Source organism: Mycteria americana, chromosome 7 (genome assembly GCF_035582795.1).
Source record: "Mycteria americana isolate JAX WOST 10 ecotype Jacksonville Zoo and Gardens chromosome 7, USCA_MyAme_1.0, whole genome shotgun sequence".
NCBI classification, from domain to species: Eukaryota; Metazoa; Chordata; class Aves; order Ciconiiformes; family Ciconiidae; genus Mycteria; species Mycteria americana.
Genome location: NC_134371.1, coordinates 25,281,219 through 25,306,476, shown reverse-complemented (window position 1 = coordinate 25,306,476; position 25,258 = coordinate 25,281,219). Strand labels below are relative to the sequence as shown.

Genomic DNA, 25,258 nt, shown 5'->3' with positions numbered 1-25,258 from the left:
GAGGAAAATGCAAGTCTGATATCCTAGGATCTCTTCTGGGTTTGGTGAACTACTCTCAGAATGGCTCTGGGATGTGTGTGTGATCAGGTAGGTGTGTAATATACTTGAACTTTTACAAGTATTATGTACAACACCAAAGAAGCGTAAGACAGGGTCAGAAGCAAAATAGGCCTATTGTAAGACTGAATTTCTTTAAATTGACAAATAATGCTATTTCACAGTAGCAGTTCTGCCTCAAACAACAGGATTGTTTCCTTTAGTCTTTCCTATTTTAGTAATTACTTGTGAATGTCTCCCTAAATAGAAGAGAAAGGCTATTCCTGCCACAGTCTCTCTCCAATATTCAGGCTTGCTTTCTAAATTCCAAAGTGTAAGGGAACGAACACTGATAGGAGTGCAGATCAAGTATTCCTCTGATGCTTGCTCGTAGCCCTACTTTCTCCTTTGGAGACTAGACAGTGACACCAGGAAGTTTCCCTAACCTCACCTCACACCCATCATCAGCTCTTCTTTATTTTGTCCTCCAACAAGTACGTGACTGATCACATGAATACAAATGGCACCAAACTGATTCAGAGGTTTTTGCCTCTCTACACATTGCAGATACAGTGAGGAGACATATTAGAAGGCTGCTTGCCTGGACAGACAAGTATGAACCATCTCGCATTAAGCAGCCATGGAGGAACCAGTTAAGCAGCCTAAATATGAGGGCTACAGGTGTTAGCGATGACTTGGCTCCCATGCTTCTGGGGTGTGCAGGAAGCCTCTGGGAGTGGCATTGGGCAGCCACAGCGGGCAGCCATATCAGGCACCTACTTAGAGAAACCTCTCAGAGGGACACCTGATCTGGGGCTTCGCCAGTCCAGGTCTGATTCATCAACTTGTGCTACAATGCAACCCAAACTATTGCTGGAAACAAGTTGTTTGCTTTAACTGGGAAGTGGCAGTATACTTTAGTAGCATGGATCCACTTGTCACCAGCAGTATGGATCCACTTGAGCTTTACAGATGAAGTCTGGGCTTTAGGTAGTCTTTGGTTTTATTCTCTTACACTGCTTTTTCTACCTGTTTCCTCCCTTTAGTAGTGGAACAGAAAGAGAGGAAAATGACCCTGTTCTTGCTTTTGGCCAATGATCAATCATTTGAAGACCTTTCCTCTACCCTAAAGAAAACAATGATCAGCACATAAATCCCTGCTTTTCTTTCCTATTATGCAAGCTTACCACCTCCAAAAATAAGCACGTTATCATACCTCAGGAATGAGATCAAAAGTAAATACCATAATCACACTTCTCTTGATAATAACTTAAAGCAATGTATATGACTTACGATTATTAGAGTGATCAGAAAAAGATGATGGGCTAATAGAATAAGTATTTAGATAAAAGAGAATTTATAATTTCAGTATGACAACCTTCATTAATTCAATGATAATTGCTGACTTTCTATCTTTAAAAAAATCAATTAACATCAAAACAAATAGGCTAATGTAACAGTCAGATCCATGCTTCCTCCCCTCTGCCAGCGCCCACAAAGGGCATTTCTGGTCAAGAACAATAACAACTGTTAACAGTTGTTGAACAGTAAAAACAGTATGCATTTTGGTTAGCACCTTATACCACAAAGACAACAGTTGTTAGAGTGATGCATTTCTCTTGGGGTGGCAAGAAACCACAGTATTTCCATTAACGGTGGAAAAGTTTCCCTTTTGCTGCCTCCACCTCCTGGGCAGCAATCCCAAACCCCAGGGCTGGCCAGCTCTTCCTAGATGCCCCTAGATGCCTCATGCTCCTGCCCCTGCCTTGCTTTCCTGCCTGACCGAGGGTGCCCACGCCAGCCCTCATATTCCCGTGCCCAGCCTCGTGCTCCCGTACCACTTTCCACTGGTCAGGCCAAAGCAGATCCCTCCAAGGCTTGACCGTCTCCTCACTTGCAGCCGTTATACCAGAGGATCCAAAACACTTTTCAGCTCATCTGTGAAAAGGAGTATCAGCTCGGGTTTCGCAATCAGCTGCAACTAGAACTGGGCACTCAAGCCAAAGGACAGACTCTGTATTTTTTTAAATAAGACTCTTCTTTTCAAACTGTGTTTTTCTATATATGAAATGTTTTGGCTCAGTTATAGATTCAAACAGTAGCTCTCCCCTCCCTCTCCCCCACTTGGCTCAAGTCACTACTGTGACTCAATATGTGATTTTGATTTATTAAGACTAATTTCCCACAATGAGCAAAACAAAACACATACAATGGCCCATCTGGGCAAATAATTTCTGAAAATGCTTGCAAGACAAATAGCACAGCATACTCTGAGACACAACACATGAATAATAAACGGGTATTTTAGCATTATATATTTGCTAGCATATAATAAGATATGCTGGATTTACGTTGAGGTTCAGATTTGTTTTATTTTAAAATGCTACATTTTGGTTTAGTTGAGCCAGTATTTCACATGATTTCTGTTTCTATTGAAATCTTGATGCTGTTTTTAATACTAAAAAGTAATTTCTCTATTCTAATTATAATTATTTAACTGTATCTCAACTCACTATGTTTAACAAAACCAAACAAACAACCTGCAGACCTCAGGCCAGCAAAAGTACGCTGATTTCAGCCAGGGATGATATATACCTCAATTAGCAATAAATTACAATGTTAACACATGCTCTCCATAAAACAATGTTCCACTGATGTTTTTTCCGTGGGACTGGACTAGAAAGAGCTCTCCTGTTGTGATTCATGGACAAACTTCTGCTTTTGACAGGAGTTTTAATGCCACAGCAGAACCAAGGTTAGAGCTTCCAAGCTCCTTTTCTTTTTAAAACCTAAGGGCGTATGAGAGAAGAAAACCACTGCACACAGCCCAGTGACTGGGGCTGCCAGGCCTTGAACGAGGAGATCCCATATCTCCAGATGAATAGCGTAATGACTGAATTATTATCGGCTGGTCTGCTTTTCTATCTGCCCCTCAAGGTAGACAAAGGGAATCTGAGTGAGTTTTTCTTCCTTCATGGCCACATCTCTGTATTTTCCAGTGGGAGCCCAGCTGAGTCATCTGCGGCCCTAAGCCTGTCCCTGCTCCTTCCCCTGCATGCCCCCTCCCCGTGGATGCTCCCCTAGCAGCCTCACCCGGGATGTGTAAGTCAGAAATGAGGAAGGGGCACAAATTACTGGTCTCAAAGCAACAGCAGTTTGCAGAAACCTAAGACCAGAATAGGATTTTGACAGACTTCAGATGTCCCAGCCCACTATTTGAATATATTCTTGTGAATTTTACTCCTGCTAATGGAAGCCCTGACAGATAAATGCTCCTAAGCAATCAGCAACTACATCCTGTTTAATTGCCTGAGAACTACAGCCTTTATTGCAAGAACCATTTCCTAGTGAAGCATCCCCATTACTGTGTAGTCTGCTATATACTACCATATCCTGATGTACTACCGTGTGATACACTGCTCTGCAAAGAGGGCTCTTCGTTGATTTTGATTTTTCTCGGTAACAAAAGAGTCCCCCCATAGACAGCAGATGCATTTTCTCAAGTTTGATTGACAAGTCAATGTGAAAATATGTTACAAAAGCAAAAAGCTTCAGACCCCAAGGTGACTTGCTAAGAACTATATATGACAGAAATCTGTCAGGTTCTTTAATGAAACAAAAGAGAGCTAAATTGCTACTGGATTTTTGTTTATTTTTCCCAGGCTGGCAGCATTTCTTTTCTATCTTTTCTATCTTTTTTTCATATCTTTTCTTGCTTTAATCACAGATACGATGAAATCTGATGTTTTCAAAATTTTTATACAGTCTATGTTACATATGTGTATATGTATATCTCCTAAGAAACAGAAAACCCTACAGAAGACCTCACAGAGAAAGATTATAGTCAGTCTTTGAGTAAGCTGGATTGTTTCAAGCACTGGGATGAGTTGTTTCATTGCATATGGATTATGAAAAAGATCATAACTCAGAGCTGAGCATTCAGCATCTATATCTGGAAGCAAAAGATGTCTGATTCTTAGCAGGGGAGAATAAAAACAGCCCATGAATCTAATAAGAACAAACATTTTGAAAAAAATAGGATGAGAAACAAACTCTGTATAACTGATGAAGTAATCTGAGATGATAGTTTATTTGAAGATAGGGGTGAACAATTTTTATACAGCAGAGCAGGAAATAAAAAAATAAACAAACAGTCCATTTGCTCTTTCCTGGCATTGTAAGACTTTAAATATAATTGTTTCAGGTTTCATTAATCTATCTTTGTTTTCCTGAAGTATATGCATTTCTTGCTGCTTTTTATTAATCAGCCAATAACGATTGTATTAATTCAATTATCACCACTGTTTACATTTGAAGACAAACGTGGCAAGGGCTGTTATTGCCTTTAGAGTGATGTGAATTCAAAAAGGACCAACACAACTGTAGAAGTGTTTGCTTTGATGAAAATGTCTCTTGGACCTGAACTGCAGACAAGCTGAGGCAAGATTAATCTTTAAGACTTCTATGACCCAGACCATTCAAAACCTGCACTGAAGAATCAACAGTCTCTGTTGTGTTATGGACTGCTTTTCACCAGTTGATTGGTGATGTGGATCCTACGTTACTTGCAAAAGATAAAATCAGTCTTGGGGTGAGTTGGGTGGCATCCTCAACAGGCTATGATGGTGTGCCCTTGGCAGTATCAATGCAGAGAACACAGCCTTTGACCTCCTATATTTCTGTGCGGGATTACCATCATAGAAGTACCTGTATAATAGAGTCTGCATGCCTGAAAGCCTCGAAGTGAATCCTGAAAGCCTCGAAGGCGTACCACATGTGCACAGATTGTCAGTACACTGGACACACTACTCAGCTAGAACCGGGGCCCAATCTCTTCAGTGCCTTCTTCTATTAATCTGTGCATCTGCATTGAATTCAATGCCTCATATTACAGATAGTCTGCTTGGTTAGCCACCAAAGATAGAATTACTATCTCTGAGATTTCCAGATGTCTCGTTTCACGCTTCCAAAAGGGATATAGAGCACCTGAAATCCTGAAGAAATGTCCAAAGTCTCCAAATGCTTTGGACAGAAAAAAAGAAGACCTGTTTTGGAAATCAAGACATACGGCAGTTCTGGGAAACGTGCTCCGTTTTGTAAGAGAAACAAGTCTCTGCAGGTTTTGGGAGTATGTGGGGGGCAAGCAATCTTCTAAGCCAGTTGGGGCTGTTTAAATCCCAAGTGCTAGAAGTAATACAGCAACAGTCTTTCTAAGATGACTACTTTTCTTTGTATGTTTTCATTGGACGAAACGAAGAACAAAGTATTTTGAGTCTTAATCCAAGTCAGCTACAAGTTTGGATGAAAATCAAACCAACTTGTCTCCACTTAAATCTAATATAAAAAGTCTATAATGTAATAAATTTTATAGATGTCTAAAAAATATATATACACTTTTAAATTAAGTAGTAGTTAAATGATTTATTGTATTATTCTCTATTGTCTAACCCAATTAAATTCACATTCGAAATTAAATTATGGCTAGCTCATATTATTGATAAGAAACATCTCAGTGCTGTTGCTTTGAACTTTGCTATGACGGCATCCTTTGTATACAAATCTAAAAGAAATTCAAGTTACACGCATTTCTTAGTTCAGCTGGCAGATCCATGAGACTTTGGTGGGAAAAAATAGAAGAATATGTGGGTCCAGATTCAGCAAGATTTGCTTTGGCATTGCTCTCATTTTAAGTGCTAGGATATTGCACTGTCTTCTTGAATTACAGCCATGCCCTAAGCATTCATCTCTGACTGACAACAGCAAAACACACTGATTCTCAAAATCTGTCAAGATTAGATTCAGGCTGACAAAAGACAAATAAGTTAAACTTGTATAATACTTATTATATTATAACCCTTTGAGAGTGCCCATGTAACCCTGTTCGTAAAGTTATAGTCAAAGCTTTTTCACTTTTCCCTAACATTCTCATTGCTTTTCAATGCTACTGATCCTTTAGGATTTTTAACCTTGGCCTCAGAACCACTTGTGTTTAAACTGTGAAAAGCATTATACTGAAGAAAAACATTAAAACATACTTAAGTGTGATTATGTGGCAAGAAGTAGTAGTCAAGAAAGGCGCAATGGGGGATTTTATGTTTATTATCAGTTGCAGTTCACATCTGCTCTATTCACAAAAAAAGGGGAGGAAAAGATGTAATTTCTAACTGCTAGTTCTTGAAAATCAACCTGGGACTTCACATGATCTGGTTTTGCATTACTAAAAGTAAAAGTTACTGTAAATTGTAACTCAGTTATTCTATTGATATGTGAATCAGCAGCTACAATAAACCCTTCAAATACCTTATCTGCCAGGGATGCAAATAACAGTAATTGTTAATATTCTCTAAATTTCACTTTACTTTTGGCTTTGCAAAGTGGTTATGAAATAGCCTGCTATTTGCATAATCATTTTTTACTAAAACAACAACTATGTGGTGAGGACTTAAGCCTCAGATGAAAAAAAAAAAGAGGAACTCCAACAAACTGTCATTTCAGCCTAAACGACAGGCAAAAATGGAAGATGACTTGCATACAGATTATTTGTAACGTGCTGGAGTTGGGATGCACCAACTAGAACAGTAATACATTGACAAGAGTTTTGTTCATGTCCATGGGATTTAGGATCAATGAAGTTATTAATCTTTACATTTGTGGATAAGTCATAATAAGGAGCTAACAAAGAAATGGCTGCTGTAAACCAAAGACTGTCAGTTTTGGATTGAAATGAATGAATAGTTTGCTACTTCTGCATGGCCAGTGACAAGCCACTCTTGCTCACAGCCTTGTGCTGCATTGCTACCCTAGTCACCAGGGGCCCACGTTACCTCAGGCCCCACTGACCCTGCTGCACCGCACTGCTGCGTCCGCAGCCTGGGACTGCTAGCATGGGGGAAGGAGGCTGCAGCAGTAGTCACAGAGTGATGAGGAAGAGCTGGGCTCCAGCAGTGGAAGACAGGAGGTGGAAGAGGATCTATCGAAGACAGCAGTGATTAGATTTGCTCCAGAAATGGTTAAGAATTGCAAAGCTAAGGTACTTCTTTTAGAAAAATGAATCCTGTTGAACATAGCTGTAGTTGACAGTACTCCACAACCTCAGCAAATTGATCCAGCAGCAGATTATTCTGATTTTCAAAAACACGCACCTTTGCAAAACAGAATGAGAGAGAGAGAGAAAGCCAACAGGTCCGGGCTCTCTGAGGGATAGATGCAGCATGGCTGGAGCTTGTTTGGTTAAGACAGAAATGTTATTTCTTTTAAATCTCAGCACATCTTTCTCTTATTCAAGAACATGCTTTCTTCTGCGTAGTTTAGCAATACTACTTAAGTGGTAGAAGATTATTGGGGCCTAGGCACACCAAATCACCTATGATGCACATTCTGTGCATTGCTTTGTTCTCTGCTCTCCAGGCTTCCTGCCTCTCTAGGATTGCTTCTGTATATGCAGTATGCAACTATTGCTTAAAATGGTGTTGCAAATGTCAAACACTTAAGAAGATACAAAGATAACACCTTATTTTATCACTGTTTAAATTCCACCTTACATATTGCCTCCAAAAAAAGAGAATAATTTAATGAAAAAAATCAATTTGCCTGTAAAATGGGTAATGGGATTCTGTATAACTCTTCCTCTATCCAGCCTACACACACTATTGATGACACTTTAAACTCTTGATTTAATCGGCTTTTCAGTGTCAGTTTTTATTTGTATATTAATATCACAACTGAAATGAAAATTCAAGAAGCAGAAAACAGCTACACATGTTTGATGTTGTATGTGAAAGCCTTAGATATTTAGCAACTTCTTTGAAGCTTTGATCTCTGAAGAAATCTTACTAAAATTATGATCAAAGGAATTTATACTATTCCAAGTACTTAAGAACGAACCATCTTAGGGCAATAATCAGTATTCTGTTTAATCCTTCACCCTTGGAATCCATTATTGCTAAGCACCTCAATCTGATGGGAGTTACATTTACTTAAGGATGATATTCTCCTATAACAGAATCAGAAGTAACAGAAAGCAACACTTCCAACTTACAGAAAGAGCCAGGAACTGGATTTTATTCTTCTGACTAAAAAGTGTTCTTTGAAGCTGTTTTTTAAACATACATAACTTAAGAAAATTGGTATGCAGCTCATTATGAGACTATTCAGATTTTTATTTTTCTACAGCAGACAAAGAAATAGAATTTCCAATACACAGCTACTTTTAATTTAATCTATTTCTAACTATTTCCTACTGTCAGTGTTTATAGAAGACTATTACACAGATGGATATATCTAATATTTATAAAGTAAATTAACACTCTACTTTATAACATGCAAAAGCAGATAAATAATGAATTATCCTTTTCATCAATCTGACCACATAATGTCTATTTCACTGTAATATTAAGTACTGCATCAGACTGGTTGTTGTAATCCCCCATGGCAAGTTAAATCAAACAGTGTGATACAAAGAGTCCCTAAACTGCAGCCTACAGAACAGCAGAAGAACATTAGAGCCAAGCAAGATTTAACAAAAACACTAATTACTGGTTAGATTATGGATTTACCACTGGTGGTTGATGAGAGGTAAAGGAGGGTTGTGCAGGAGCAAATAAGAGATCAAACCATGACTCCCAGTCATAGCCACAGTCTTAATAACCTCCCACATCCTGACTAAGCAATTCCTCCTCCCATTTTACCTGTGCAGGTTATTTTTTTTCCTGCACAACCCACCCACAAAGGTGGACTTTAATCTTACAGCAGTTTTCTACTAACTATTTATATCCCCATACTCTATCACTCTAATGGTGAAAGATTAAGAGTAGACTAATGTGCAAACACATCTGACTCCAAACACACTGTTGTAAGCATTCTTCCTAGCTGACAAGAAAACATGCCTACTTTAAATGAAAATCAATCTCTGTTAAATCTGTTAGCTCCAGCTCATTTGGACTGGCACTACTTGAAGAGCTCACAAAGAGGTGTGCTGAAGCAGTAATATCAGAGAATCACGCATTCAGCTTTGAAAGACGGCAGATGCACCAGGACTGCAAGTGCATCTGAGGGAACCCAAATAGATGATAGAGGCAGACACAGTTTAATCATGCCTCTGACAAACTCATTGGTAGGTTATCTTTCCTTTCGGGCTGAGGGGCTTGAGAATAAGGCCTGTCAAGGAAATGTTTTCAAAGGTGCAAGGTTAATTCATCCTGGAGCACGTTCTGTCCTAGCTTCAGCATTCCATGCAGTTCAGTTGTCACACCCTTATAGACCCATTTTGTCTTTTGATCTGTTTATATCTACACCACTGAAAAACAGGAAGCTGCACAAACAAGGAGATATTCCTCTACCACAAGATTATCACAGGACTCCTAAAGGCACTCACACAGCCTGACTCTAGTCACAAACTTCATGTGAACCGTGGGGCTCAGGAGTTCCTCCATGTTCCTGGGACGGTGGACTGTAGGACAGTTAATCAGCAGCTATGGAGCAACAGCCAGGAATTAGAGCAACTTGCAGGGAAATAGTTTTGCATCATTAAAGCTCATAAACGAGCTGGCACAACAGAATCTTCAGTTGCCTCTAGTACCAGGCCCACTTCCATGGCTATTTCAGGCCTATGATCCTGGGAATTTTAACTTGAGAAGCAGTACCACCTAGTAATGTTAGCTTCAGCTCTGCTATCAAACCCAGTGATAAAATGCTTTTATCTCTAAAAATCACTTACTTGATTAAAATGCTGAAGTTTATCAATTAAATTACTGATGAGTGGGTCCAATCCTCTGACTTTCAGTTCTGGATTATTAATTTGTGCCTTCAGTCCATTGGAAACAACTCTGCTGGTGTAACTGAAAAAGAGAAAAAAAAAAAAAAAAAGAAAACATCAGTGACTGGAACCACATCCATTGGAATAAAAAGTCATATTAAAGGGGACTTATGAAAAGCAAATATTTTGTAAATAGGAGTAGAAATTTGTAATAAATATTTATGTTTTTAAATACGCCAAACCAGAATAAAAATCACAGTTTCTTGCAGTATCATTCATCAGTTCAAAGTACTCAAGTCATGAACCGACAACAATTTCATAAACCACATGGAGGTTCCTTTCATTCATATTTTGATATTTGAACCTTTATAACTGACATTCCCATGTTCTTCCATGCAGCAGTCAAAGCTGATAGCTTCCAAAAAATCATAATTACAGAATTTCATAATTACAGAAACCCAGGGAATTTAATACAGAAACTAAACATCATGAGATTGAAGTAAAATCCAATGAAATGGCAGTCTGATTTTGAAAAGATTCTCAATCAAAGCGTGAGATTGGACTTCTCTTGCTAGACTAGCAGTTTACCACCAAAGTGTTTAGAGACACTGTATAGCAGCACCTACTGTTGTACCAGGGCTCCTCACCACACCTTATCTGCATTACGAACTCACTAGCCCGGGTCCACGTACAGGAATTCTCTCTAACCAAGTCTTGCTTTATTTGAGGAATAGCAGCTGTTCTCACACTGCAATGACCTGTCTCTTATCAGCAATCTTCTCTCACCGACCTTTGACTGAACAGTTACTGCCAGCCTTTTCTGGAATACACCACAGTGTATTCTCAAAACCTAATTGGCTTGGGGCTCCACCCATGTACTCTCACAGGGAAAATTCCAAGGTTGTTCACATTTGGCCTCTACTTCTGAACATGTCTTTACCACAGTTGAGGAGGTGAAGTCATCAGCACATGTATGCTGAATCCAGTGCTTCCTGGAAGTATTCAAACTACTGCATATTGGCTCCAGCGTTCATCTGTTCATGCACGATTTAAGTTCAACCCATCTGCAATACACCGCAAATCCCAGAGAGACAGAGAGCAACCTTTTTAGCGAGTCATGCTTTTGAGGGTTGTATGTAACCACTCATTAGTTCAGCACTCATTTGCGACAAAGTGGATCATGGATGTTTGCATGACCAGTTATGAACTGGACAAGAGACTGTTCCCAAACCAAACTCTCTTAGACTTACACACATGCCTGTGAGGATCTCATTCAGATATCATGTTGGCATCTTTATAAGTCAGGTAGTAATCAGCTGTGCTCCTTTGGACTGATATGTCAAGAGAAACATCCTGCTACATCTTTCACTTTGATCATACCTACATACTTCGATATCCCAGATGTTCTTCTATCAGTGAATTCTTCACTGTAAACCAATTTGTGCTGAAGCTGAGGACAGCAGCTCAAAGTAGAAAAAAAGTTCCCAAATTCTATTGTAGAAAGACAATAGAATGTTGTGGGGGGGGAGACCTAGCTCTACAAATATATTTGTTCTACCTTAATTTCATTTAGGATGAACAATAAATTTTATGCAAACTGCTGGCAAAGCATACTGTATTATACTGCTGTAAAATGTGTGGCTTAAGCAGAGAAAGAACTGAGAATGGTCCACCTTTTCAGTAAACTCAATAAATTTCACTTCTCAGGAAAAAAGAAAAGCAAATGGTTTAGAACAAAGAAGTGAGAAAAATCATATTTTTCACTAGTAGCCAGATAGTATTTAGAGGACAAACATTAAGGAAAATCTTTTTCAGTGAGTTTGTATTTTTTTGTTCACTGAGCCTTTTAAAGGTAATGTTCTACTTTTTCTCGATGTGTAACTCATACACGTATAAACTAATCTGGAAGTATAAACTTTCATGATGCAATGGTGTGTACAAAATGATGGTCAGGTTCTGATCTTACAATCAGACTCAGACAGCTGGGCCGATGTCCCCAGGAAGAACCCAGCTAAAGTATTATTTTGAAGTCAAGAGTGGTATAGATCATATCAATTCAATGTGGATTGGTCATATCAATCAATCCACATCAATTCATTTGGACAATATACGAACACTGCTGCACCTTACCTGCCTTTAGCTCTACCTTTATTTACAAATCATACTATTTGCTGAATGCTCATCATTGTGCACCATGTGAAAACACACAGTTACCCACTGTAGATGTACAGGGACACTTGACACAGCTTTTTGAGATCATCTAGTTGCAATACAGGAGAAATGTAATTTAATGGGTCAGTTCCACCAGTCTGTTCAGTGATTCTCTGTGTGCATTGCTTTGTCTGCTCAGAAACTCATCAACAGCAGCAAAAAGCAAGGGTTTTCTTTTTCATTGCTCTTAACTGCTCTCCATTCAACCCCTGGTTATAGCTATCAGAATTTCTCTAGAGGCTTATGTCATTATAATCCAGGGTAAAGAACACAAAATTGCTTCCCCTCTGGGTTGGTTGGGTTGGGTTTTTTTTGGCAAATGATATTGGTTTTTTTTCCCTGTGAATCGCAAGCCTCCATTAAATGCCTCTAAGTGGTATTACAAACCTACAGCACTGCATGGAGTTTGGATAAACATGACCAATTCAGGGATATCAGCAGCAGCAGCAGCATTAACGCCAGAGTCCTCTAAGGGACCCAAAATGTGGAAAGTCAATCTCAGTCAACTCATATATATTGCTGTTGTTAAACACATACCCTCTTTTACATACATCGTTATCAGGGAAATAGGACCATTTGGTATGAATGGGTTCACAGTCTACCAAGACAAAGGGGATACTCATACCTTTAAAGTTCCATGCACGCTTAAGGACTCACTCTTTAAAGCTCTAGAGATATTAATAAACTACGCACAGATATTTCTGTTGCCCAAATTGCTTGTAATTAGATTAATGATGTGGATTACCTAAATTTCAGATGTCAGAGAAAGCATGCATTAATTGTGTGAATCCTGCATCATTTCCTTATCTCCTTGGTCTAGCATAGCTTCAGTATGGCAGTCACTAACAGCTATATCTAACTGCTTATGTGAGGCTCCAGCATATAAAAGTTGGCCCAGCTATGGTCTGGAACATGACCTGCATGACTGACAATGCCCAGAAAACCAACTACAGACCTTTGGCAGTGCTGAAATAGATGTGATCTGCCAAATGAACGGTGTAAAAAGCTGATGTAAAGAGAGGCAAAAGACTTGCAGAGCACAACAAACCCAACTCTTGGGTTTCCCCATAATAACCCATAAGCTCTGCTTGTCCTGTGTGTTCTTACTGAGAGATCACTTCTATAACAAACCCAAGCCCAGAAAGACTCAGATGAACTAAAAAATGGTGAGTTCAGAGAAGGTGGGCTACACCTCTTGAGGAGAGAGAGACAGGGCAGAGAACTGAAGGAGAATTGCACAGCCAGCGAGAAGGCAGAAATTCCTCCAGTCCATCACAGCCAAGAACCAAAGACTGTACTAGAAAAAGACATTATGTCCATCTGACTCAAACTACTACCCTGCAAACTGCGAATCCTTCTACTAGCTCTGTATCATGCTAAAATACTTTGAAATAAACACTATACATTTCCTGAAAGATAATCTGATTACTTCACTTCTTTGCACTATCTAAAACATTTTTTTTGTTGACATCAGATCCTGAATTACTGGAAATGTACATTAAGTAAGATCAGAAATTGGCTTGCTTTATTTAATAACCCGCAATTTAACTGAAATATTGTAGTACAGAATTGTTAACTCTGGTTACAGCTCTAGTACTTTATTCATACTAAACCCAGAAATGTCAGCAGGAACGGCCAGGAAAGTTGTATTAAAATATTGTCACTGGAGCAATCCTGAAAGTAACTGTTAACATTGGAGCCCAAGGAGCAGTGTGTGCAGGCAGAATTTTCATCCAGACCTCAAGCCTCATGCCAATGTTATTTCACTGATCGTCTGGGCAAAGCTATGATACTTTAAAAAATATAAAACAAAAACAAATTATAAAAAACCTCCAACAAAACAAAAACAAAACCCCAGCTTTACAGTATTGCAGAAGAACAGTATCCATTATTTTAGATCTTAGTTAACACAGCTCATCGCACATTTAAAAAGAGGTAAAAAGCGAAATGCTCTTTACACATGGGATTGCATTTCAACTGAAGGCACACGTTTTTATTTTCTATGTAAATATAGATAAATTAAGATAGTTGAGTCTAAACACTTAATTTAAAATAAAGCCAGACGCTTTTCCGAAATGTGTTCTTTTTAACTCCTAATACAAAAGGAACCAAGGTATAGGATTCCCTCAAAGACAAACATGCCATTTTAGATAGTTCAATACCTTAAAAACAACATATAAAATAGAAATAACTTCAAATTCCAGGCAAATGACTGCAGGACCTGCATTAGGGATAGATCTAACTAGCAGTGATATTCAGCCACAAAAGCCTAAGAAACAGGGTGCTGTTTTCACACCACTTCCTTTCCGTCCTCTCTGCAGGAGACCATACCAGTCAGGATACAAGTGTCTGATAAAGCCCTTCTAGGCAGCTTTTCCAAGTATTATTGATCAAGCTCCAGCTGGGAGACTATTTCCATTAATCCATATTCCTCTGGGTGCTATTACCCTGAGTTGTGCCACCAGCAGCCACTAAGCGCCCCAGTGCTTTGATGCGGTGGCTAATGGCCTGTGCTCTTCCTGAGTGAAGTCAGCTCCAGCACGCGTACTCACCAGAGGGATTACAGAGCAAGACGCTACACGCACCTCATATGCTTTGTAACATGCACTGAGCATTTCAGAATCATCTGTACTGGAAATTCAGGCTACTCGGAACCTGACCTTCATTTGAATGCAATGCTCTCCATTTTAGTTCTCTTTTCACCACTTGAGTATTTGGCCCAACACAGCTGCATAAGAAGCACCAAAATTCTTATCTAATTGTAGGAGAAACGGGGCATCTAACATCACAAGGCAAATCTGAAAATTTGAGCCTCACATTCAGTTCAGAGGAATCCATGAACTGCCATAAACATCTCCATGGGACAGAAATTGCTTTTGATGAAATAATTTGTCAAACAACCTTGAGAATTGCCATATACATAAAATAAGAATAAATGCACTGGCTACAAAATTAAAGATATATTTTCTGAGACATTTCTAATTTGTTAACCACATTTTAAAAAAATATAATTACACACTACACATCACCAAGGCAACAATTTTGAACCGGAAATATTTTTTGTAATCTGCCATGGATTTTTTTCATCTTTTTTGTTGATACTGGTTGAATAATTCCACTATGATCAACAGGGGCTGAAACAGCAACACCTTTCTGAGACATACTGGCAACCTCAAACTCTTTGTAACTGAGACTCTACTGGTTCTAAAAGTCCCATTTAACCATTCATTTCTTTGGCATTACAAAAATGTGGCTATTTTCTGTACAAAAATATAAACTATTCTGTAAGAAAAATAACCCCTCTCCCCCCAACAGAAAAACACATTAAAAAACTGGAGATTGGACCATGTAAAATTAAAAAAAATAAAAAGTTTTCTCAGCCTTCTAAAAATCAACAGCTGTCCAGTGGCCTGCTAAAGCCAGAGAAGTCTAAAGAAAGCAAGCCACTAATTTTATAACCAACAAAATCATAAAACCGTTGAGACAAAGCTAGACTTTACAACGATCATTTCACATCCAGCTCTGCTTTTTCCATCCTTAGCAGAACTTCTTAAACACAAAACAATCCTAGAGATATACGTTGCCTGTAAAACCACCCAGAAGTAGATAGCACAATGCAAATAATAACTACAATGAATTAAAATTACGTCCTTTTAGGCCCATATGTTTGAAAGTCAGTCACTGACCGCAGGCTCTCATTTGCTAAAAAAAATCCTGAAGTAGCCTGTTTATTTCAGCAATATACTCAACACACTGTCAGAGCAGACACCACCCACCACCACTAAATGACTCAGGGGTTAAAGGGTTAGAGGGGGAGAAGCAAGGGAAGAGCTTTGAATGTGTCATTTAGTAAGAAGCAATGAGAAATACGGATAAGCTATTTAACTGGCCTTGAGATCCACTGAACAATTAATTCAGTTACATTAGGCATGGTTCACCAGATGGTGTGTTTTGTCTTATATTTATTCATAATTTGACCCTTGGGCTGGAATGGTTTGCCTGAAATTCAATTATGTGAATCCACTGCTGATCTACACCAGTCTGTTGTGTCTCCAACTTAATAATTTTTGGACATTTCCCTTGTAGTTTTTAGATGCAGCCCTTGGTACATGTGACACTGTCATACAGGGCTCTGCAAGGAATGATTTTCGCCCAATTCAAGGAACACAGAAGTGGGCACCAACCAATAAGAGCAGTGACAAAAAACCTATATGGTCGCAGAATTTGAAGTTATTCATCAAGATTATCAGCTTTGATCTGATTAACCCTTCTGCCCGCTTCTTTGCAAAATGGAAAGAACAAGCAGAATATATGGCAATTATATATCCCTTGCCTGGTTATCATAGCTGCTTGTCACTCAGTAAGTAACTTCAAGGAAGCAAAACAAATGCCATTTTCCTGAAGTGTTGTTGATGCTCAAACATAGTTCTCCAGGAGGAAGAGCCAGCCAGCGCAGGATTCTCCTTTGACTCAGCTGTCCCTAAGCTGCCCCATATGATGAGACCGGCAGCCGGTGAGTCCCCCCACCTCCTTCCGATCCTTGTCGTTAAAACTGACCAACAGACAGATCGTGCTTCATCTCCGAGCGACTCCCACAATAGCACTACTGAGAGAAATGCCTTGTGTCATACTTTTTGTCATTTCTGTAGCAGCTTAGTAAACCTGGATTACAGTCACTGAGCATCTTGGCTAAGAGATCTCAAAGAAAGGAATGATCGATCCATGACCAGGTACTGTTCTCTAGGAACTAAATGCCCTTTCACTAAGCTGCCACAATAAACAGTTAGTTTTTTTAAAAAAAGAATAAAAGTAAGAAATATCTCTTGATAAATTTACTGTCAGATAATCAGCAGCCATGAGGGGAAAAACTGCAAAGTTTGCAGACTTTGTTTTTGTCTTATAATTCAGTTTCATTTCACCTACCCAACTTGAATATTCAGTGTGTAAGGGCTTTGTAGAGTCAAATCTTGGAAGACTTCATGACTGTAACATTTATTCAGTTGGCCTGATCCATTAAGGTAATTCTGCAGTTAGCTCCATTAAGTTAAATGGATATATTCCTTGTTTATAGGAAAGGTTTCAATCAGGCCTCCACTCACAGCAGAACTGCAGTAGGAGCAGCTGAATTCCACCGAGCAGCTGACAAAGGTGTCCTCTAACAAGTAACACCCTGCAAATGACACTGTGCAAGGGCACATGTTGGGAAATCTTGAATGCTCCAGATGTTTTCAAGCCCCTGCATGCAGGACTGCAGGCTTTTGTGTGATCATTGAAAGTCACATCTTATAACTTCTTGGGTAACCTGAAAACCAGTGGGGTATTTTGATTGCTTTTAAGGAAAAAAAACATATAATTTATGCCATTGTACAGCAGGAGCAGTTATACTGAAGTCAGCGGAGTCATACTAGGGTAAAATCTGGATATGTCACATGAAAATCAGACAGTTTGTGCACAAAGAAAAAAATTTTCATGTGTTCTAAATGATCAGCTGAGCACAACTGGAACAATATTCTCCAAGAGAAAGATTTATCTGTTTAAAAATACCTATGTAAAGAGTTCATTTTGAAATGATTAAATAACTGCCAACAGACTACAAGAAAGCTCAAGTCTAGCACATAATGAGTTTAGCTGCCCTGAAGATTTTGTGAAGCAGAACTGACACAATGTGAACACTGTCTCTGCCGGAACCATTCTAATGGGCTTCAGTGGAAGTTTCACGAATAATCTTGTTTATTAGTAATTATGGGAAACAATGAGACAAATACAGTGTGTTAATGGGCTAACGGGATGATTAAAAAAAAAAAAATCACAAAGCCAAATAGCATTTATAATGGTCTTTCTCCACTTCTATAGGGCTAAAAAAGACCTTCTGCAGTCTAGATTATTGTGCTGGTTTTGGCTGGGATAGAGTTAATTTTCTCTATAGTGGCTAGTATGGGGCTATGTTTTGGATTTGTGCTGAAACCAGTGTTGATAACACAGGGATGTTGTAGTTGTTGCTAAGTAATGTTTACACTAGTCAAGGACTTTTCAGCTTCCCATGCTCTGCCAGGTGCACAAGAAGTTGGGAGGGGGCACAGCCAAGATAGTTGGCTATTCCGTACCATATGATGTCATGCTCAGCATATAAAGCTGGGGAAGAAGAAGGAAGGGGGGGACGTTCGGAGTGATGGCGTTTGTCTTCCCAAGTAACCATTACGTGTGATGGAGCCCTGCTTTCCTGGAGATGGCTGAACACCTGCCTGCCCATGGGAAGGAGTGAATGAATTCCTTGTTTTGCTGTGCTTGCGTGCGCGGCTCTTGCTTTACCTATTAAACTGTCCTTATCTCAACCTACGAGTTTTCTCACTTTTACCTTTCTGATTCTCTCTCCCATCCCACTGGGGAGGAGTGAGCGAGCGGGTGTGTGGGGCTTAGTTGCCAGCTGGGGTTAAGCCACGACAATTATAAAGACAATTTTAAGACTGCACGTACAAAACCAAGTTACCAGAAGGCTTCAAGTGACTGGATGATGCCACCCCATGAACACAAAGAAAATCACAGTGAAAAGCAACTCAGCAAAGGAGTGTACATGTAAAAGATTTTAGCATCAAAAAAGATATGTTCATCAGTTTTTCCAGAATCATGCTGAAAACATACTGACTCGACCTTCAAAGTATACTTGCAAAATGCTTGAAAGTGTTGTAAAAAAGTTATTACAGATTGTAGGTGAAACAGGCTGCATTCTTTTCCAGGTATATGAAAAGTTAATACTACCTTCAAGGCACACTGAAAGCACCAAAGAAATTTGTAGAAGTTAATTGGACAGTCTTTATTATGTTGAGGGAAGGAAAGTACTTGCCTGGAATAACATCAGATAGGAAAGATCTTCAGTTTAAAGTGGAATAAACTCTACAGGACATGCAAATGATACCTCTATACCCATCAAAATTAATATAATGAGCAATGAAAATGACACAAACCCAAAAGCTGATAACCTAACTGGAACTGGCAGCATAAAGACCATTCCCCATTAAGTGAATTTGAGAAACAGAACAGAAAATAGAACAATAAACAAACAGTATATACTTATCAAAGTAATATCTGTGGCCATTCCTGGGGGGAAAAGTAAAGCTAATCCGAAACACCTTTTTCTCAGTAACTCCTAGACTAGGGGAGAGCATTCTTCAAATACAAACAGAACAGAGCCGAGCTAAATCCTGATGGAGAATCTGATTCTGCACCTCTCGGAGACTGGCAGCTTGCACCCTGTTCTGGGGGCTGTGGAAAACAAATGGAAACATATGACTCCCTAACTTTTTAACCTGCCAGCTGGAAGACACTAGCGGAAAACAGGACCAACTCAGCAGAAAAGAAAATACAGTCTCAAGAGAGGAGAGAACCTGAACTCTTAGAAGAAAAAATAAAAACAGACTAGCAGTAAACTTCACCACAGTGGAGAGAGAATGAATATCAAGCAAGGGCTCACAATATTTGATTGACAGGACTTTTGGCAGGCCAAAGCGGCAAGGACCCAAATCCCTTTCTGGAAACCCTGGTTGCTGATACTTAAAAATTAGTCTTGACAGATCACCACGGGTATACAAAAGGATATTTTATGATCCCAGCACAAAAATTTTTATGAAGCAAAATGGGAATGTCCTAATTTGCAGAGTATAAGACATATGTCACAGGGTGAAGACCTTGCCTGTGGCTCATTAAAAGCAAAGCAAAACAAAACATAACAAAAATACATTAATGCTAAGAGGTCAAAATTCCAGCTTTCCTCAGAAGTCAGTTTCTCCAAATACACTTAGATACACATGAGAGATTAATGAACAGCTGACAATAATGAATACATGAACTGCAGCTCTGTATGAACTCAACTCATGGGCTGAACTCTGCCCTCAAACAGTCTTGGCTTAAGCCCTCTGGCTTCGGCATCCCCTGCCATTCTCATTGCAGCCTACAGCTCCCACCGAGACAGCCCTGGGTGCGCACCTCATGTCTATTACTTCCACAATCAAAACTACTGTTGAGCCTAATAGCGCAGCATGACTGTTTTTGAATATCACTACTCCTGTAGCAATTTCAAGTTTCTTGACTCCATTTTTAATGCTTTCCACAACTGTGATCCCCATGCTTACCTCCATGTCCCTTCATCTACCCTGCTGATTATGCCAACGTGAACCCAGCTTTGCTTACTTCATTCTAAACCCTATTCTTCTCTCCCATGGCAGTCTGAAGTACCTTCTCAGGCTACTTTTTAAGGTGACTCACTACCTACCCTCACTCCTCCCTCAATGCCTACATGTATTGCAATGTTGACAAAGCCATCAACTACTGCCAAAGCTGGTGCTCTGTAATGGAAAGGTGCGCTTAGCTGGTACTTACTGGACACAGAGAATAGATCAGATACAGCACTCCTTCTCATCTCATGCGAAGGAGGCATTTGGGTAGTCCAGGTTGACTCTCTCCTCCAGACTCAAGTATAAGGCAGCTGAGATTTGCACTTTCTGAACTCCTGTCACTTCCCCTGGCTATTTTGGCTCCTTAGGGATGTCTCTGACCATTACGTATTCTAAACATGCACTAATGCACACACATTCAATTTTGTTCCCTTATACAGTTTTTCCAATATATTTGTGCAGAGCTATTCAAGGCAATTCTTACCTGCTCCAGTGCCTTCACTTTTGCTCAGGTCTTAATATTGTATAGCAGGTGTTTTGTCCTTTAGCCACAGATGGAAGAGTTATTGACCCTTTCTGGGCTGCAGGAGTGTGAGGTACACCGTTCCAATCTATTCCTATTTCCAGGTTAATAACTTTATCAGTAAGATGGTGGTGCTAAATTTTACATAAGTAAAAAGTAAATAGGAGACCTTAATGCTGTATAGAAAGAGACCAGACACTAAGACTTCCAAATCTCCTGACTCAGAGTTCTTAAACTCCTTCCCTTTTGCTTAATCTTTTCCACCAGCAAGACAGCTGAATTCATCATTCCAAAGCACCAAAGTTTTATTCCTTATAGAGGAAGCAGTATTTTATTGCAGAAGCTATGAGCTACCTGTTCAGCTCACCAGCAGATTTATAGATTTCATCCAACTCCTTCCTTTTGCAGCTGCCTAATTGGCATAGATCAGGACAATCAACATTTATTGTTCCCCTAACAGTAAAACACCAACAGCCAAAATGCACTCAGCATATTCTGCTGCCACTGGTTGATAGCTATGGGCACTGGATCAGGCTTAGCTTAATTACCATTACCCTGTAGGCACCCTTATTTCTAGAATTCCTCGCAGATACACCAAAGCCTCTGCCATACTAGTACCACAGGGATATATTTTGAACATGGACTTTTTCAGTGCCAGCTTCATGGTTTAGAAACAGTTTAGGCAGGTAGCAGTTTTAATTTGTTGCTAGCTTATATCTAACTAAATGTTTGATGCAGTAGTTCTGTATCTAGCAAAAATCATCATTTTTATCACTCTTGAAAGCAGTGCAGAAAATGCTAGTATTAATAGAGCGCAAGTATGGTCTGGTTATGGAGATTAAAATGTCTCAGCACTTGCCCCAGAGAAGTGTTTACCCAGGTCAAGGCTGAAAAGCTCGAGAGTAATGTGGGAAACTGGGTGGCCTCAATTCATGTTTTTGTCGTTAAATACAAAGCATTGTTTTCCTTGCTTGAGTGTCTGGTACTTCTCACAAAAATAACTGCACTAGAAGAAAGATCAAATGCAGAAAGATTTTCCTGTCAACACAAATTTGAAAAAGAGAATATTTATACAAAAATCAATTTACTTGACCTACACTGTTCAATTCTTCTGCTAATACTGTTGAAGATTTATGTCTGGTTAAAACTGTTCCCTTCCACAATTTAGCTTCTCTCCCACTTGATTTTGCAGTAAGGTCACAATCCTGAGTTCATGATTTTATACTTTGTTGCCACAGACACAAACAGCAACACAAATTCAACACAAGTTCACTGCAGGATTAACTACATCAGAGACCAAATTGTTAGGGGAAGGAACATTTAACCACAAATACATATGCAACAAAATATTGTGCAGAAGAAAAACCTAAGAAGAAAAATAAGGACAAGGAATCCTTTTTGCCCTGCTGTAAATGCCCTCCTCTTGAAAATCCAAGTGTCACAGAGGCTTCTGTCCTGAAGAAACCCAGTTCAATCATGTGAAGCACGATCTTATTTTTGATAGTCACTTCTAAGCTGGATGATAGTAAGTGGGAAGAGTAACCACTTCTGACATACTTGCAAGTTAGTGGCACGTTTGCTCTAGAGTTTTGATTTCTGTTGCGCAGATTCCCTTCCCTTACACCCCCACAAGAGCTCTAACAGCTTTGTGTTAGATACAGTAAAAATACTCGCTATAAAAACCCCAACTAAACGAACACAAACCAGATCATGAGACTCACTAAAAGCAGGTAAACTCAAAGGACCTTCCCATCACACATATACATATAGTACTCTCACAAACATGCATTTGTCACTTTTTAGCTAGAAGGTGTAGACACCTGAAATCAGAAAAATAAACAGACCGAATAATGTAACATAGAAAGAAATAAGCCTAACGGGGCACTATGCTAAATGTAACAGAGAGGGCAACTGAAATGTACCTAAACAAGTAACTGATGTTGCAGTGATTGCAGGGTCTCTCACGCAGCCCTCATCTACATAAAGCCCAAGTTAACCTGACTTTATTTTGCATGTAAGTATCATCACAATAATCTGTTTAATAATAACATGCTACTATTCTCAGTTTATGTTTAGGAGATGAAGTTATGGTGCCTTAAGCAGAGATCCTAGAAGGACCCTGTCCCATCCAGTTCCCATTGATCATCTGGGCCTAAACAACTGAGGCTCATACTTGGAAGATGCTAATGAGCAAGGAATCAAATGCTGATCTCCCACGACCACCTACCCACTGCATCCTTCTTGATCTTCCCTGGTTTATAACAATAGGAATAAACAGGTATCTCTTCCACCCTCCTGGACAAAGGCACACTGATCCAATCGGTCTGTCAAAGGTGCAAAGGCTCGCTTGGACTTTCTTCTCAGCCCTCTTGGCACCTTGGAAGGAGCAAGATGCAGTCTCCATTATTGCACGCCCAGCACAAGGCCAAGGAGAGACTTGAACATGGTCAGGACATACCCATGAGCTAGGCTGGCATGGCTAAGGCAAGATGAATCCTCACTCACCCACTGGAGGACTTAGCCAGCTGCCTTTTAATGAATGCTCCCCAGAGAACACACATGAGCACTTCACTGCACAGCCTAAGCACTTCTCACAGTAAGGCAAAGAGGTCAGGACCTATCAAGCAGCACGTTATTTTTTCTATGGTTGTAAGGTGCAACACAAAGTACTTCAGAGCTTGAGTGTGACCACCCTCATTTAAAAAAGGAGCTGATAGTTTCAAGTGGTTGTCATGGGCCAAGTAGACAGAGAACTCTTTCCTCAAGCTCAACAGCTGCCCTGACCTGTGTATTTTTTCAAGTCTTTCCTGAGATGCTGAGAGCTTTTGCACACCACACATGCTGGAGCTGACACCCCTCAGCACAGGAAATACATACCTGCCTGTGCTCAGCCATAAGGAAAGGCCTACAAATACCAGGGAAAAAAAATGACAAGAGGACTGACTCTGTTTTCCTGCTAAAATCAGAAGGGGGGGGGGGGGGGGGGGGGAGGAGGCAGGAAGTCTCTTTTTTTTCTTTTAAGATGTGTACAATATTAAAGAACACAGAGAACCAAAGTAATTTTGAACACAAGACAAAAGGAATGACAGAATAGCAAGCAGTTTGTTGTGGCACAGCTATCAGCTACAAAGCACCACTTGTTATCTATGTGCTAAAAATATTACGATGATTAATGGCAAGGACGAAGGAAAAAACAAATAATAGACGGAAGAATAAAATGATGTAATGATGTTTAAAAAAAAAAAGCAAGCATGTGACATTTCAACTTTTACAATAGGATCTGAATAGGCTTCAGTTGTCTATAGCATCATTCATCTTTGAGGTATCCTGAAGAACTTTACAAAGGGGTGAGTTGGGCTGGTACTACTGTGACTCTGATGGCAAATGGAACAGGCATTAGTCACAAAATACAGCCCACAAACAAATATTGGAGCTGTTTTTCAGTATGTGAAAAAACTTTGCAAGTCTATACAGCTAACACTGTTGGATACTTAATTTCTCTTTTGAATAAGATGGCAAGGACAGCACCACGACACTGGTGATGGAAAATTGTTCATTCTGAGGTCATGGGCTCAAATTCTTCAACATCTGAGCATTTGCAGTGCTTGCTGGTTATTCGGCCCATGCAAACGCTTCCCTGTGGACAGTTGCAAGCAAAGTCAGAGAGCGCATTCTTGCTTGGGAATTTTCAGGCAGGCTGACTGTCGATAGGGTTGGCACCTTTTATCAGGGAAAAAGAGAATTTCTGTCCCCTTCAGGGCACCGAGTTTAATTATGGTGTAGGCTTAAAGGGACAGGGCTGAGCAGAAGGAAGGGATGGAGATGGTACTGGGTTGCCATGGCAACCCAGTGGGAAGGTGTCCCGTCTGAGCACTAGTCTGAGCACTACCTCGGGACTCTCGGGCAAGGTGGCACTAGCCCAGCCCCTAGCTCCTGCGGAGGGAGATGGAGCAGCAGCATGTGACAGCAGGGACAGTCATCTCCAACACTTCCTTTTCTGATCAGCTGGCAGACAGACTTGTATTATGAGTCTTCACGATGAATACCTTCATGGTATTCATGAAGGGGCAAAGCCCAGGGGCTTTTGCAGTCTGTCTGTACCTCCTGCCAAGTGCCCTGCTCTGAATCCAGAACAAAGCAGCGACAGAATCCCACACCGCTCCCTGAACAGGCGCAGACCCAGTCCTCTCTTTCCTGTAACAAGTCAAAACCAATCTTACCACTCCTGGTCACATTTGCAGCAGCCCGGCACAGACAGAGGGATATATATCTTTCCTTGAGCCCTTTCTCAGGACCAGTGCAGCTTTCTAGGTCAAGCAGAGCATCAGGAACCAAAAGGCAGCCAGCAGGGCAGAGGAGCCCCAGGCTCTCAGCAGCGAGCAGGTGGCTGGCGTTCCTTACCCCCGCGGCAGTGCCCAGGGCTGTACAGCTACACACATCGCCCCACAGCAGCTGGGCAGGGGATGCTGCTGGGCAGGGGATGCTGCTGGGCAGGGGATGCTGCTGGGCAGGCTGGCCCGAGAGGCTGCGGCTGCTCGCTGAGCGCAGCCCACGAGCTGCAGCCGG

General features: G+C 40.2%; 1 protein-coding gene across 2 annotated transcripts in view; it reads right to left on the bottom strand.

Moving 5' to 3' along the window:
- The window catches only part of LOC142412359 (glypican-5-like), a 410,584-nt gene that overhangs the window by 149,453 nt on the left and 235,873 nt on the right, over positions 1-25,258 (bottom strand). For both annotated transcript variants that reach the window (XM_075507444.1, XM_075507445.1), the window contains one exon: positions 9,752-9,872. In XM_075507444.1, coding sequence (XP_075363559.1) covers positions 9,752-9,872 — 121 coding nt within the window. The remainder of the gene's footprint in view (positions 1-9,751; positions 9,873-25,258) is intronic.